Raw genomic sequence first — 15731 nt, 5'->3', positions numbered from 1 at the left:
AGAGTGTCATTACCTATCTATCAATAAATTAAATTACTTTCCGAAGTACAAAAGTTAAGTAAAAGTACACACTTGATCTTTTAATAAAACTTATTGCTTTTCAGATAAACATTTTCAATGTGTATTAAATATATATTATTAATAACGTAGATGAGTAAGAAACAGCCTATTAAAAATATATAAACAGCTTTATATATTAAGTATGTACAATCAGTATTTTGCCACAAAATAGAAAAGGAAAATATATTACTCAACTAATTCACTTAGAATATTGAACCCACAAAATTACGTATCTACTCCACAATTGGACAATCCTTTATATATTTAATTAAATCGTAATATAAATGTCGACTTCAGGCTATTCGTAGAATTAATCGTGAGGACATACGAGAATAATATAGTACTACGAGTGATATCACATAACATGATGAACGACGACGAAACAATAAACTCTGATGTTTTTTTAGTATTATCCTTTAATTACACTTTATCTATACGTTGTTGTTTAGATTTTCATGTCAATTTCCCTACAAATGCAAATTTGGCTTAAATAATGAGTTTGAACGTTATTGAATAAAGCGCTCTTTAAGCAGAGGGTACAGCAGCGACTAGGCTAAAAGTTTTAATTTTCTTAAGAATTCGGAAAGTTGAGATTGTTTTCCTCGATCAAAGTGGCTGGAGGCCTTGAAGGGTGGAGGAGGAGGGGGTGAGGGCGGAGACAGCCGGGAGCAGCAACAGGTCGGGAGATGAGATCGATACGGAGACTGGAGCTCAGGTCATGCGCCCTACGGACTGCAAACATCATGCGTCTGGCGGTCGTCCTCGCGCTGTCATTCCTAACACCAGGTATGTCAATCCGATCTTTTAAGCATGTAAACTATTATTCATCGCATTATTAAAACAATGTGCCATGATTACAGAAAGATAATTTACGCTAACGCCTTTCTAAGACTGGTAGTGCCGTAATCGTTAAACGTCAAAATATTGTCTATGACGCAAAATGAAATTCCCTTTGTTGTTATCCTCATAACCTTCTTATAACCTTAAACTTACCATGATAAATATTTTTTAAACTTGTTTGTTAACTATTTGAATAAGCTTGTAATCATTCTATAAAATTGCTGTCTAACAAATATATTACTTATACTGTACTATATTTTGCCTGTCACTAAGTGAATTTTTTCGCGTAACATGAAAGCATCTCTATTAACCAATACAATTATTTCAATAAAATGACTAATTTTGTGCTGTATTTAATATTTTAAATGAGAACCCAATAATATTGCCTTCAGAGCCTTTTTAATGTAATGTTAATTTGTTTGAGTTTTTTGACAAACCATGAATAATACATTTCATGTCGTAGATATCGTATGTATAATAAATATTACAATTATTGATTTTAAGTTTTACATTATTTTTCAGGTGAGTGCGACTTGCTTCGCGACAGCGTTCATGTGACATCAGCAGCAGCGAGGCCCAACAATGAGCTGTGGTGTTACAAGTGCCGGGCAGACGACCCCGAGGACAAGTGCGCGGACCTCCGGCATAACAACTCCGCACTCATACACAAGTGCCACAATGAACGGAGAGTGTGCATGGTGATATATCAACACAATTGTTTTTAGACTTGCCCCTTCTTTCTCAAATCTAGACAAAACTTTATTTTATGTTTTAGTTTCCATACAAACTTGGGATATATTAGGTTTTGGTAAACAACGTAATCGAAGTTCACCAATACCATCAATAAACTATTCACTTGTATTAAATGGTACGCTTTTTAAAGGATACGTTATGCAATTAAGTGAACGAGAATTGGCCTTATTTCAACGGAATAACACCTAATACGTTACTTATAATGACACAAAGTATTATATCAATGTGTATATGCAATATGCATTGGTAAAAATAAAATAATTGTTTTTAAGGACTCGAGAATTATTTTAAGCTTTCTATGATTTAAATATTTGATTTAGATAATTTATATAAGTTCATTTAAATTCTTTACAAAATATCGATCTGTACAAAAATTAAAGAAAATATAAACTTTTCTCATTGGAATAATTGAAATGTTTTAATTCTTTGTTAAAGGTTAAACGATTCTCGTACACAACGTCAACGGAAAATTCCACCACGGCTCTCAAGATGTGGGCTCTAGAACGTAACTGCACCAAGCACTGTGAACCAGGCTGTATCGTCATCGGCGAAAGAACCAAGCTTTACGCTTGTACATCTTGCTGTACCACATCTCTCTGTAATTATGGATCTGGTGCCGAAAAACAAAGCTTTCATCTCGTTGCATCCGTCTTAATTCTCATTTTATGCGTCATTCTGTGTCATTAAGATTAAACTGTAGATAGATAATTTAATAATCTTTTAAAAATTTCAGAATATTGCAAATTGAAGGCAGTTTCATCTGTCTAATATCAGTAGCTTTTAAAGCCATTCGTACCTGTCTCTACCATTTAAGGTGCTTATGTACTTATAGATGCCTACATTAGGTATCATAGGTTTAAATCAATAAAATATTGAAACTACATGCGGATTTTTCATTTTATTTAATATATTATTATTATACGTATCATCATTTAAAAAGTGATAAATATAAACGGAAACGTTGATTAAAATTGCTATAATAAGTTAAATATCTAATTGTGGTTGTGGTTTTTTAATAGTGTGAATTATTAAGTAAATTAATATCAAAACGATAAGTGGTAAAACCCATCGAATGCAAAAGAAAAACTTTTATTTTATTTTATAATAAAATTATATTGCATCCAATAGTGAGTATAATATTTCCGTTATAATGATTTTTGTACATACTGTATTTTTTATTTGATGCGCTGACAAGATATTTTAATTAACAGACGAAACTTCTTACTTACCTATCTTTTATTACTTATACTTAATACATTTTAAAATTTTACTCTTTACTTTTAATTTATGAGTTTTTTTTAATCTTCATTTAAATATTAAGCTAACGGTTCTAAAACCAACTAGCCAGAATTAAGCAGTTAGTTTTTAAATTTAAAAAATAGCGTGTAATAAAATTTTTATTACGCCCACTATAAGCCGGGGCCTAGTGATCGACCTACGTTTCATTTCATCCAGTAATAAGCCTTTTTCATCAGTGTTTTCTTTTTATTTAATACCAAAGTCCAAGAAGAATCTTATTCACTTTGTGAATTGGAATTGAATTGAAAACTTAGTGATATAAGTTTGCTTTTAATGAAAATCAAAATCATAAAATGATAATAAAATATTGTCTGTTTCAATAATCACCTCCCAAATACGTTAAGTTTAAAACTGAGTCTAAAACTAGCGGCCATCAGTGATTCACTTTATTTATTCCATATAGATAAAATGACTTTCCAATTATAGTTTCTAATGTAAATAAAACACAACAAATAATAGTGTCAAAATAAAACCAATTACTGTTGCCTATATAGGTTAAAATCCTTTTGTTCGCGGTAAAATACAAGAAACTTTTACTCAAATCACACAATATTTGTAAATGATTTAAAATAAAGAAAGAATGAAAATGAAAAATTTGAATAATTTACCTGGATTCTATTGACCTAGAACCGAGGTACTCCAATAGACATTTTTAAGCCGCTTTCATCATCAAAACATGTACTCTTTTCACGGTTATTATGTTATTAATTTTTAAATAACTTGACAACCGATTCCGATAGATTTATGTACCAACGCTGTATAATATTCATTAAAATCAGAATTTAATCGAAATCGGTTTTTAGTTTTTATTCACATAGGTATATTCTTTATCGCTGAATGACTGACTTGCGGTCACTGCCCTTTAACTTGACACATGGTAGGTATTATAATCGTTATTAAAAATCAATTACATAGTAATAAAGTATATTTGTTTATAAGTTTACCACAAAAATACCGTGTTTTACGTGCAAATTTAACTAATACTTCCATACTTAGTATATTTGTCTCAAAAAATATTATAATTAAAATACGAGTCATAGATTAATGCATTAAGTAATAATTAGTGGACTCAATACGGGGCGTTAGTAGACTGGTTGTTACCGACCATTTTATATAACATATTAGGGCTGTATATAACATAATCATGATATATGTATGTATCATGTATTCATCCTAGTTACACATTTACAAAAAAAATAACATTATATTATAAAAAGCAAATTTTTGGATGATTTTTATTTCAGACTTGTATGCTATATAACATGATTAATGTGTACGATAGACATTTATTATGTAAAACTATCTTTTCTAATATAACGGATATGAAGTTGATAATATTCTTTCAGAGAATATAACACCAGAAAGTAATAATTATTATAGGTAATGGGTACTAAAGTGTATTAAAAATGTCATAATATGTACTTCATAACTTTTTAATTAACACACCATTTTAATTGAAAATAAATTTTATGACTAACGCTTGACGAATAACCCTCAGAAGTGAACAGTCGCGGGTGACAACTAGATTTTAAAAAAGACGATAACCCATCATTAATAGTCGATGTGTCAATGGTTCTGCATAAATTGATTTCGTACGAACGTTGAATTGTTATCTATATGACGTAGTCGCGATAATATCTAACATAAGGTTGTGTACAATCTGATAGCATAAATTATTATGCAGCCTTATAACTGCACTGACATCAATATGACCTTCAGTGATTCACGTTACTTATTCCATATAGATAAAATGACTTTCTGATAGTAATTTCTAATGTAAATAAAACATACACAACAAATAGTGTCAAAATAAAACCAGTTACTGTTATATAAGTTAATTTATTATGAATAAACAATGCACAGAAATAAATGCATGAATTTGCAACTTAGAACAGTTATAAATTTATATAACGTTGGAATGACCCTCAGTAAACTTCAAATATATTGTTAAATCTTATGACTGGGAAGGTATTACTCGGGAGGACATTATGTTTAACTTAAAATATCGCATTTATTTTATAAATATTACAATATTATCTTAAGAAAGCTGTCCACAATCCGCAATGATAACCTTTTTCGATGGTTTGCCAGATTGGGAGCCCATTGCTTCGACTTGCTTTACAACATCCATTCCTTCAACAACATTGCCAAAAACAACATGTCTTCCATCCAACCAAGCAGTCTTCACGGTGGTAATAAAGAATTGGGATCCATTGGTATTGGGGCCAGCGTTAGCCATAGAGAGAACTCCAGGGCCGGTGTGCTTCAGGACGAAGTTCTCATCAGCAAACTTCTCACCGTAGATGGACTTGCCTCCGGTACCATTGTGGTTTGTGAAGTCACCTCCTTGCAACATGAAGTTGGGGATGACACGGTGGAAAGTGGAGCCCTTGTAACCGAAGCCTTTTTCACCGGTGCACAGAGCACGGAAATTTTCGCATGTCTTAGGCGTGACGTCAGCCTTCAACTGTAAACAATAATGTTCGCAATTTCTAAAACATGTACATAATAAATCATAATTTTAAACAATAACTAAAAAAAGTTAAAGGATCCGAGATATACAAATTAAACTCAAACTGAATTTAAGTTACAAATGTGTAACTATTTCATACCAACTCAATTAAGTATGATTTACACTTTGTCCCGCCATTACAGTCTTGCCATATATCGCCCAATTAAGGCTAACACTTACAGATACCGCATGCTATTATAGGATGAAGAGTACCGAAAAACAGATATACTTAGAGAAGCTAGTCATAGATGGGGATAAATCATGGAATTTTCTTCACTATCTAAAACAACTTTTGCAAGGCCTTCAAGGAAATGACCTTCACAAAGTAATCTCGGTCGAGTATTTATTATGTTACCTATAAATACATTTACTTATTAGAAAGGAAATTAAATGAGAAACTCATTAATACGAAATAGAAGACAAGTATTTAATTAAAATATAAGTTTAAATAAGTAGATCCATTATCAAATTATTGAAGATATTATTCATCAAGTTATATCCATAGCGTGGTCGGTCTAACAAGGTAACACGCCGGCCGGGATGACAACTCCCACTATAATAGTAATTTATTAAACAATGAAATCTTAAACTTTACCTCAACAACGATTCTTCCCAAAGGCGAACCATCGGCGGTGACATCGAAGAAAACTCGGGGCAGGGACATATTTGTTACTTCTTTTGATCCACCAATCTAGGTATAAAGAAGCACGGCAGAATGACGATGCGTCTCTCGTCGATGCCGGGCGGAAATTAAAAGATTCATAGACAACATTATCGATACTATTTCCGTTAACGTTCAAAAACAATTTGTTACAATAATAAATTCTTACATAACTAAAATCTTATTTATTACATATATCTTGTATTTAAATAAAAAATTACTCTTTCACTAATTATTTTAATATAAGCTATATGTTTTATGTGATTTATGAAAAAAGTCTGTATTTTTGGAACTGGTACTCAGACAACAGACATATCTCAACTTAACATTATTTATGTGTCAGTAAAATATAACTGAAAAGTTAAATATCAAGAAATAAAATTAAGTAATACCATGATTTAGCGAGGATACAAAGCTAAATAAATCAGTATAAATTTTATAATATACGGTAAAACTTGAATTTACTTTTATTTCATGTAAAATTATTCAAATTACGATAGCGTTTTACGTTTAAGAATATAACGTTGTTTATCGTATTATAAATAATTGTGTTTTTGTTGTTGACAAAATTTATTGACTATAACTGCAATGTCAATGTTATATGTAAATTGTAAATGGCATGGCAATGACATCCACTTGAATTTATATTTTCAGATTGACAATGACAAAATATGACAACTTAAAGTAACGACTAGGCAACAGGGTGAATACTTAGCCGTGTTCATAGTTTGCAGTTTTTCATATTTGGTAATGAAAGTTATCTTAAAGATGTTTTTGTAGAAAAAATCAGTTGCCTTAGTTCTTGTCTCAAGTCAAGTACTTATAATAACTTAACAATACAGGTTATTTTACTTGGATATTTTTTAAAAAGATCTGACAAGTAACAATAAGGTAAACAATTCCACATTCTCTAGACTTAAACTATATTAGTTACGTATACATTTTTTTAAAATAAAAAATATCGTTTTATTGTCATGCTGTCTAGAAATAAACATTTCAAAAATGTTACAGATTTAAATTCTTTAAATCATTTTAATATTTTTTATTTATCATTTAAGCAAAATGAGCTTAGAATCGATCAGATATGAACGAGGTAGGTTAGAAATACTTGATCAGTTATTATTACCGTTACAAACACGATATATTAAGGTGCAAGGGGTTGAAGATGGATGGAAAGTTATTAATAAAATGCAGGTAAACTATTTATTTTTAGTGCTTTTGTGCTTCTTTATATTAAATAGATGCATATACTTCCATTATTTTTTAATTACCTCAATAAATAAAAGTAATTGATGTAGTTTAAATAATTTTTATAGTAAAAATAAACATACATATATCGCAATATACTACAGATATTTCTTTAAAGGTTTATTATGTAATGCAAGTTCATATTTATCTAGAAATAAAAAAAATGTTTTAGGTGCGAGGGGCCCCTGCGATAGCAATTGTTGGTTGTTTATCACTGGCCATAGAAATTCTTAAAGATGATTGTGTAGACAAAAAAGTTATGAGACAAGAGGTGAGTAGCAGTGATAACCCTTATAATCATAATATTTTATTGCTACATATTTTGTATTAGGAATTTAAAGATATTCAATATTTCTTAAACTGTATTATGTACTAATATCTCTTACTAAATATGTTATATGTGTTATATAATAGTAGAAAATTCATGTGTATAGAATGAAACTGACATTTGAGTATTTTTTTCCTTTAACTATCCACACTAAAATATTGTATTTCAGACTTAAAACACTTTTATAAATACAAATAAATTAGGTAATTTAAATAATAGAATAGGGGCTGTAATTAACAATATTAAGTAATAATTTTTAATCTACAATATCAAATATTAGTATAAACAGTCTAAAAAAGTATTTACTGAGATTTTGTTATGTATATGTTACTTTTTATAATATTATTATAATTAGTAATACACATAATTTCCCTGTCATAAAAAAATACAGAACTGTGTTATTATGAATGTAACTACTAGATCTTCTAATGATAAAATATTACATACTCAAACATTATTCAACTAAGATGATGATGCAATATAACCAAAATAGATATTTCTATTAATCTTAGATTGAAGGCAAATTAAACTATCTTGTGTCAGCACGACCGACAGCTGTGAACATAAAATTAGCAGCAGATGAGCTTATTAATTTGGCAAATAGTTTAAGTGCAGACGAAAATGTTACAGCTGATGACTTCAGAGAGAGGTATGTATAATACAGTACAAAAGTATTTATTATTTTGAAAAATTTTTATAGCCTAAATTTTATTTTTTATAATTTTTTTTTTGGAAATTATTTTCTCTAAAAAAAATGAATGTGACACTAAAAATTCAATTCTGAACACATATAACTATGTTATGAAACATTTGCTACTGAAAATTAATTATAAATTCATAGTACATGACTTAATTGTATTGCTTAAACTCCATGTTTGTTATCATTCTTATCTTTGGTAGAGCTACTTTGTTCAGTTTACTGTGTTTGATGATATTAAAATGTTTCAATGGATTTAACTGTCATTTTATTGAAAAGGGCATTAAGATAATGTTTATTATGTGATATTCTAATTATAGAAAATAAATTTTTAAAGTCTTATTTTAAAAATGCATTGAAAATTGTTTTTTTTTTACAAATTTAAGTATAATAATTTTCATATCTTTCTAAATAATGTTTAAATAAATTACTGGATATGTACATAATTTAATTCAATTTAGTTAATTTTATATCTATTCCAATCACCCAGAATGCATGAATTTTGCACACATTAATCATTCATTTATTGTTGTAGAACATTAAATAAATAAGAGCTTAATTACCAAGGTTTTATAACATAATCAATTTATGTATTTTAAATTGTACAGATAAGTATTTTGAAAAATATATAAGATACATATACAACATACATTATATATGTAAAATATGTTTTCCAGATTCATTCAAAACATAGAAAGCATGTTGATAAAAGATATAGAAGATAATAAAGCAATTGGAAAGTTTGGATGTGAAGCGATATTAAAGAGATTAGAAGGAGACAGCCATGTAAGAGTATTGACTCACTGTAACACAGGATCGTTGGCTACAGCTGGATACGGAACGGCATTGGGAGTTATAAGGTCATTACATGCAGCAAAACGGTTAGGTTAGTTAAATTTTTGTATAATTATACATAGATAGGTATGTAGATGCTGATAAGGTTATATCTATGACATCACAACACATTCTAATCTTGATATAATTTTTAATTGTATGGGTAAGAAATTAAAACTATAACTATTTTAGGATGATGAATTTAAATGATAATCTGTTGGGATTATCATTTAAATTCATTGGCATGTTAAAATGAACTGAACAGACTCGTAACTAAATAAGGATAATATGTTACTCAATAAAATGATTTTTAATGTGAAAAATCAATACATAAATGTCCCCAATTATTGTAGCTAAATTGTAATTTGTAATTAAGCTAGAATTATTTGGGGTTGATTTAATTTTCTTATACATTTACTTTTTGAATCTCAGATTTATTACTAATAAGAAAATTATAATTAAGCATAATTTTATCACAACAAATAGTATTGCCGCTAATTCCTATACACTAATTATATCCTTGTTAAGAAGAAGCCATCTATACATTATTTAATTAAGACTGCATTGTTCTATGATTTCAATAAGATTGTTGTGTTTCAATTGTAATCTAATTCATATGTTAATGCAAAGGACATGAACATGAGCACTCTTGTTGAGTTTAATAATTAAACAATCAAAATTATACTATTGTGTTATATTCTAGCCATTATGGCTATTATACAGGTATATATATAGTCATTCAAGCCGTACATTGATTTTTTTCTTAAATACATTTTCGTGTAAATGAAGTATTTGTAATTTATTTATTTTATATTAGCTTTTATTAACTTTCAGAACATGTATACTGTACTGAAACACGTCCATACAATCAGGGAGCAAGGCTTACTGCATATGAGCTGGTCCATGAGAAGATTCCCTCTACTCTGATTGTAGACAGCATGGTATCAGCCCTGATGCATGCCCGAAACATCACCGCTGTAGTTGTTGGTGCTGATAGGGTAAGCACTTGATAGTTAAAATTAAAATTAGGGAAATTATTTGGAAAGAAATTATGCATTCATCATAATGGGAAACTGTAATCATATAAAATAGAGTTATTTTAAAGTTTCAACATTTCAATATCAGATGTATTTAATTTGTGCAAAAATATAATTAACTTAAAAATAAAAAGTTTACATTAAATTTATTTACTTATAGCTAAAAATAATGCGATAAATTGCAATCATATTTCATGGTCCACAATTTAGTCTCAGTTTACAATCTCACAAGATTGATTATAATGTAATGATGTATATATATATATATATATATATATATATATATATATATATATATATATATATATATATATATATATATATATATATATATATATATTTTTTTGTGGTTTTGTAACTTTTCTCCTGTTGTAAGATTTTGCCTGTCTACCTTTTAACTTTCCTGTCTATGTTTCTTCTTTCTTGGGTATACTGGAAGAAATCTCTTCTAGGGATAAGTATACCTTTTAAACTTATTTTTTCCTGTGTACACATTTTCACCTTCTACGTATCTGGCAAGTTTAATAAATGGTTAATTTAAATTAAACTAAAGTATATATAACTATGAAAACTGAGCATAACATTAACACATTGCATCATGTGAACTTAATTTTAAAGAAACTTTAATTACTAAGTATGGAGAAAATAAAAATATAACTCAGATTTATATTTATATAGATTTATATAGTCATGCATAGGATGCTATATCTCTTACATCTGAATGTTAAAACATTATGAATTAAAAGTAAACCAGTTCAAATATATATTGTATAGACACTGGACTGACACACTATAACACTATTATATCTAACTGTTGCATTTTATTCAATTTATTAATAAGTAAAGTTATTTAAATAAAATGTATTTCAGGTGGCTGCGAATGGCGATACAGCTAACAAAATAGGAACATATCAAATAGCGATCGTAGCGAAATACCACAATGTGCCTTTTTATGTCGCCGCGCCTTTGACATCTATAGATATGTCTCTTAAATCTGGGGACAGGATCAAGATTGAGGAACGACCTGATAGGGAAATGACCCATATTGGAGAACATAGAATAGCCGCACCTGGTTAGTACGATAATATACCACATATTTAAAATAAAAAAACTCCATTACTTTCTATATATTTAAGTATAGATAGTTTATAACACTTTTGATTTATTATTTAAAATTCAATTAAATACATAAAAATTTTAAAAACAAATCAACTCAAAAACTACCGAAAGGATTTTCATGGTTTTTGCAAAAAATGGGGTGATTTTAAAATAATTTAGGCATATGATTAAGGTTTTGTGGAAATATGCTGAAATTTAACGGTTATTGATGAGGATGATAAAGTTTTTTGTTCTGCATACACGGAACACAGATAGAATAAACTTGTTGGCTTAAATATATCAAACAACACAAAAGAAATTTCTGTTTTATTATTGATCCAAGATCTTCATTCTGTCTGTGCTAAGGTCAATGTACTAAGGTAATGAGTCATAAAAATCCTAGTATGCATATAGAATATAAGCAAATTATTTATTTCTTCACTATCAGATATTCCACCACCAAACAACAATACTCAGTGTTTTGTATTCTAGTTTGGAGGATGCATTAGCCAGTGTAACAGTAGGCACAAGAAATTTAATAACTAAGGTTGAAGCGCATTGGTGATGTAAGAAAAACTTAATACTTCTTACAGCACCAATGTCTATGCGTTGTGGTCTATCAATCATCAAGTGACCTATATGCCTAGGCTTTACTTATACCATAATAAACTTCACTATATAGTATAAACAAGTCTCTTTCTCTGTCCCTATATCCCTATATATACTTAAATCTTTAAAACTACGCAACGGATTTTGATGCGGTTTTCTTAATAGATAGAGTGATTCGAGAGGAAGGTTTATATGTATAATATATGCACAATATACTAGAAAAACATAGATAGTTTTAGAAGTTTTAAAGTGATGTTTTAAATACTTTAGTTAAGTTGCACATTTCACCCGTGCGAAGCCGGGCCGGGTCGCTAGTTGATCATAAAAGTAGATAAGATATATAGACAATAAGTTAAAATATTTTATTTGCTTTATTTTATTATTTACAGGTATAAGTTGTTGGAACCCATCTTTCGACGTAACACCAGCCTCCCTAATTACAGGGATAATAACAGAGAAAGGAGTTTTTTCTCCAGGCAAATTGCATGAAGCTGTCCCTTAATAATTTACTTCCAGGAGAGTTGATTTTTATGGTTCCTAAATTATAATATAAAACAGTTATATTATTGTGCTATGATAATTGTTATAATTGTATTACAATATAACACTGTATATTAATTTTTAAACATTTACTCAGATGCTTAGCAAAGAAGTAAGTTATTGTTTTAATTGATTTAAATATACTAAATAATTTCCGCATTGCTTTAAAATTGATAGTTTTGTATACAATATATCTAAACGATAATTAGGTATTTTTAATAACAGCCTTTCATAAAAAACTGTTCATTGTTAAATTAGGTATGTAATATCGCTTTTATATCAAAAATTGTTACAAATTATTTTAATAAATGTTATTTTTATATAAATTTGTGTAATAATTTCTATCATATCATATCATTTTAATCAGTTTACTGCCAGTGAAGTTCCCGCCAACATTGGTCCAGAGGTTATTTTGGTATATGTAACAGTACAGTATATGTACATACATAATTATGAATTTAATAAGAAGCGGCTTTTTTGGTATTAAAAATAGACATTCCAATTTTATTAAGTGTATAGATGCATAAGATCACTCAACATGCCATTATGATGGTCGTGCTGAACAATTCACTGAAATATTATTAGCCGTAAGGGTCCCGGCATTACAAATGCTCTAAAATGAACCCATGACGTAACCCAATTATTCTATACAAAATATGGCCAAGAAATGCAAATGAATCAAGACTGATTTTTGGGTAGCTTAGCCTGAGAAAATACCAATTCAACTAGTCTTGAATTTATAATGATGGTAATTTAGATTGTTCTGTATTATTCTTATAAATACACCCATAATTGATAATGGCGACGCTTAATAGGTACATAGGAGCATAATATTATATATCTAAATTAATTATTATCTATTTACTTTCACCACATGCATAATGGCTCCTATATCTTGCACTCTTTCATTACTCATAAAACTTTGTTCTACAAACTCAAATTCCTTTCTTTAAATTTGTCGAAAGAACGAAACCAGTTAAAGGTCTCCAAAATATCTACAGGATAGTCTGGCTAATGCCATAAATAGGTACTATCGGTTTTTAACAGTAGATAGCATATTAAAATATATACTAGTTGATATTCGACAACACATTGGAGCCTGGAGGATTGTCCTTTACACTTGAAAATACAGATTGTTTTTCATTTCATTTTAACTGATGGTAAGTGGAAGTGGAGTTCAAAAAAATTTCGTGGTAACATTAGGAGATATTTAAATAAATGCGCGAAAAATTATGGGGGATGTGTTGCACGATGCCCAGTACGGGCTAGCAGATCACTGTACTATATCAATCATATATAATCAATATGAAAAACCAAAGAAAATGAAACGGATCCTTTTAATTTTAAATTTATCAGAGCCATAATTGTGCCGAGGCGTATTTGCGCGATGCTTTCTTTCATATCAAATCTATAAATACATATATTTTACGCGTTTAAAATAAAATACAAAAGGCGTAAAACACATTATCCTCTTAAGCATCAGAAGTTATAAGCATGACAGTCTTTCTTGGTATGAATACAGCAAATGAATTTAGATGTGCAGCATTCTCATTGAGTCAATGTTACTCAGTGCTGAGTTAATTTTGTTCTTTTGCTGCTGTAGGTGTAAAAGTCTTATAACAAATAACAGTAATTTCAAATAAAAGCTATATTCAACTATTTATAATAAGAATAATACCTATATGTAATAATTATAAGATTGTAATAAATGTAATTTTTCTTATGTCGAAGACAGATCTTCCGATTTTATTCGATTCCCGATCGCATGTGCCGTTACCACGCTAAAACGGTTTTGCTGTATTATATATAGGTAATGTGATTTTTTTTATTATACTAAAATATTGCCTATATTATTTCTTGACGGTCTTATAATACACGTATATAAATATTTAATAAACACATTCTGGCGATTGTGCTTCTAGCGCCACTAACGCTGAACATAAACATAAGCTGTTACAGAGTAGACAAATAATACAGACGCAGAAATAAGTAACTGGCAACATTCAGTAGAATAAAGAATTCCAATATGTCAGTCAAGTCTGTAAGTACAGAAATTGCTTCCACGGCAATTTTTAGATAAAATTAGTGAAGTTATGGAATATAAAATAAACATGGAACAATAATGCATAAGTGGAATTGTTTTGATTTGTGTTATTTAATAAAACACAATAAGTTTCGTTTTCTAAGTTGATTTAGTTTAGGCAAAATATAATTTGTTGTTATTTATTGTTTCAACGGAACCAAACCGAGACTCCGACAGTAATCAAAACGGTCGCGTTGTTAGGCATGTTTATTTAGTTTATCGTCTTTTTAGAGTAAGATTTGTTGTAATGTAAATAAAAAATATTGTTTGCACGCGCATGCGTTTTTATCGAAAACAGACAAAGGTTTTGTGTGGTTCGAAAATCAGCTGTGTGTGCGATGACTTAGTGATACCAAAAGTGTGTGTTAGTAAGCGACAATGTTTAGTGAAATTGGATACATAATTTTCCTACTGCTCGCCTTCCCATACATAGAAAGTGGTAAGTGTTTTCATATATATTGATCTGTATATCAATTAGTCTCAGATTCATTTACAGTTATTTACTACAGACTATATTTCGAATTCTCAAAACGTTAACACATTAGTCACATATTCTGAAATTGCATTAGTCATACATTCGAAGCTACATTTAGGGGAAAATGAATTTTATTTATTATAAGGATAATTTTAAAACCTTTTTAAAAAAAACTTAATAACTTGCTATTTAACACTTGTTTATAAATTTGATGATAAGGATATAATGTTTATAAGTATAGTAATAAATTTGAAAGATTTAAATTAGCCTTCCATTTTTCCTTAAATTGCATAAACAGATACATTTCATTTTAAAATAATTATTTAAACCATTTAAAAGTAAAGGAACTTTTTATAACAGTGTAGTTGTAAACTAAAATACAGACATTTATATATTTTTTATGACTTACCCACAATTACTACATAAATTACATATTAAGAAGATTGAAAGCCAAGTCTATAATTTAATGCTTTTAACACCTGAGCCCCTTTGTATCTAAGTACAAATGTACAACACATTACCTAAAAGGTAAAATATAAACATTTATTATACTCCCCAAAGTTAAATAAGTGTTCAAATTATGAAATAGACATTACAATATCTCACAATCTATCTATGAAACAACAATTTAATGGTGATGTTACCTCACCTTAAAAC

General features: G+C 28.9%; 4 protein-coding genes across 4 annotated transcripts in view; 3 read left to right on the top strand and 1 right to left on the bottom strand.

The window, feature by feature from the left end:
• The first annotated feature begins 746 nt into the window (after positions 1-746).
• On the top strand, positions 747-2534 carry LOC124532504. Its single transcript, XM_047107416.1, has 3 exons — positions 747-846; positions 1423-1598; positions 2089-2534. The coding sequence occupies exons 1-3, from the start codon at positions 747-749 to the stop codon at positions 2338-2340; spliced, it is 528 nt and encodes a 175-aa protein (XP_046963372.1). The 3' UTR covers positions 2341-2534.
• A 2241-nt stretch (positions 2535-4775) lies between these two features.
• On the bottom strand, positions 4776-6239 carry LOC124532397 (peptidyl-prolyl cis-trans isomerase-like). Its single transcript, XM_047107299.1, has 2 exons — positions 6060-6239; positions 4776-5419 (listed from the first exon to the last, which is right to left on the bottom strand). The coding sequence occupies exons 1-2, from the start codon at positions 6126-6128 to the stop codon at positions 4991-4993; spliced, it is 498 nt and encodes a 165-aa protein (XP_046963255.1). The 5' UTR covers positions 6129-6239; the 3' UTR covers positions 4776-4990.
• A 539-nt stretch (positions 6240-6778) lies between these two features.
• On the top strand, positions 6779-12842 carry LOC124532498 (methylthioribose-1-phosphate isomerase). The gene is made up of 8 exons (XM_047107407.1): positions 6779-7016; positions 7184-7319; positions 7546-7644; positions 8214-8350; positions 9076-9284; positions 10067-10230; positions 11140-11341; positions 12366-12842. Exons 2-8 carry the CDS (start codon positions 7188-7190, stop codon positions 12476-12478), a joined length of 1056 nt encoding a protein of 351 aa, XP_046963363.1. The 5' UTR covers positions 6779-7016; positions 7184-7187; the 3' UTR covers positions 12479-12842.
• A 1634-nt stretch (positions 12843-14476) lies between these two features.
• Positions 14477-15731, top strand: part of LOC124532237 (disintegrin and metalloproteinase domain-containing protein 10) — a 67440-nt gene continuing 66185 nt past the window's right edge. Inside the window, exon 1 of the mRNA XM_047107015.1 lies at positions 14477-15038. Coding sequence (XP_046962971.1) covers positions 14978-15038 — 61 coding nt within the window. The 5' untranslated portion in view covers positions 14477-14977. The remainder of the gene's footprint in view (positions 15039-15731) is intronic.

Source organism: Vanessa cardui, chromosome 9, assembly GCF_905220365.1.
Source record: "Vanessa cardui chromosome 9, ilVanCard2.1, whole genome shotgun sequence".
Classification (NCBI taxonomy): Eukaryota; Metazoa; Arthropoda; class Insecta; order Lepidoptera; family Nymphalidae; genus Vanessa; species Vanessa cardui.
The sequence above is the reverse complement of the archived record's forward strand: the minus strand, read 5'-3'. Positions and strand labels throughout refer to the sequence as shown.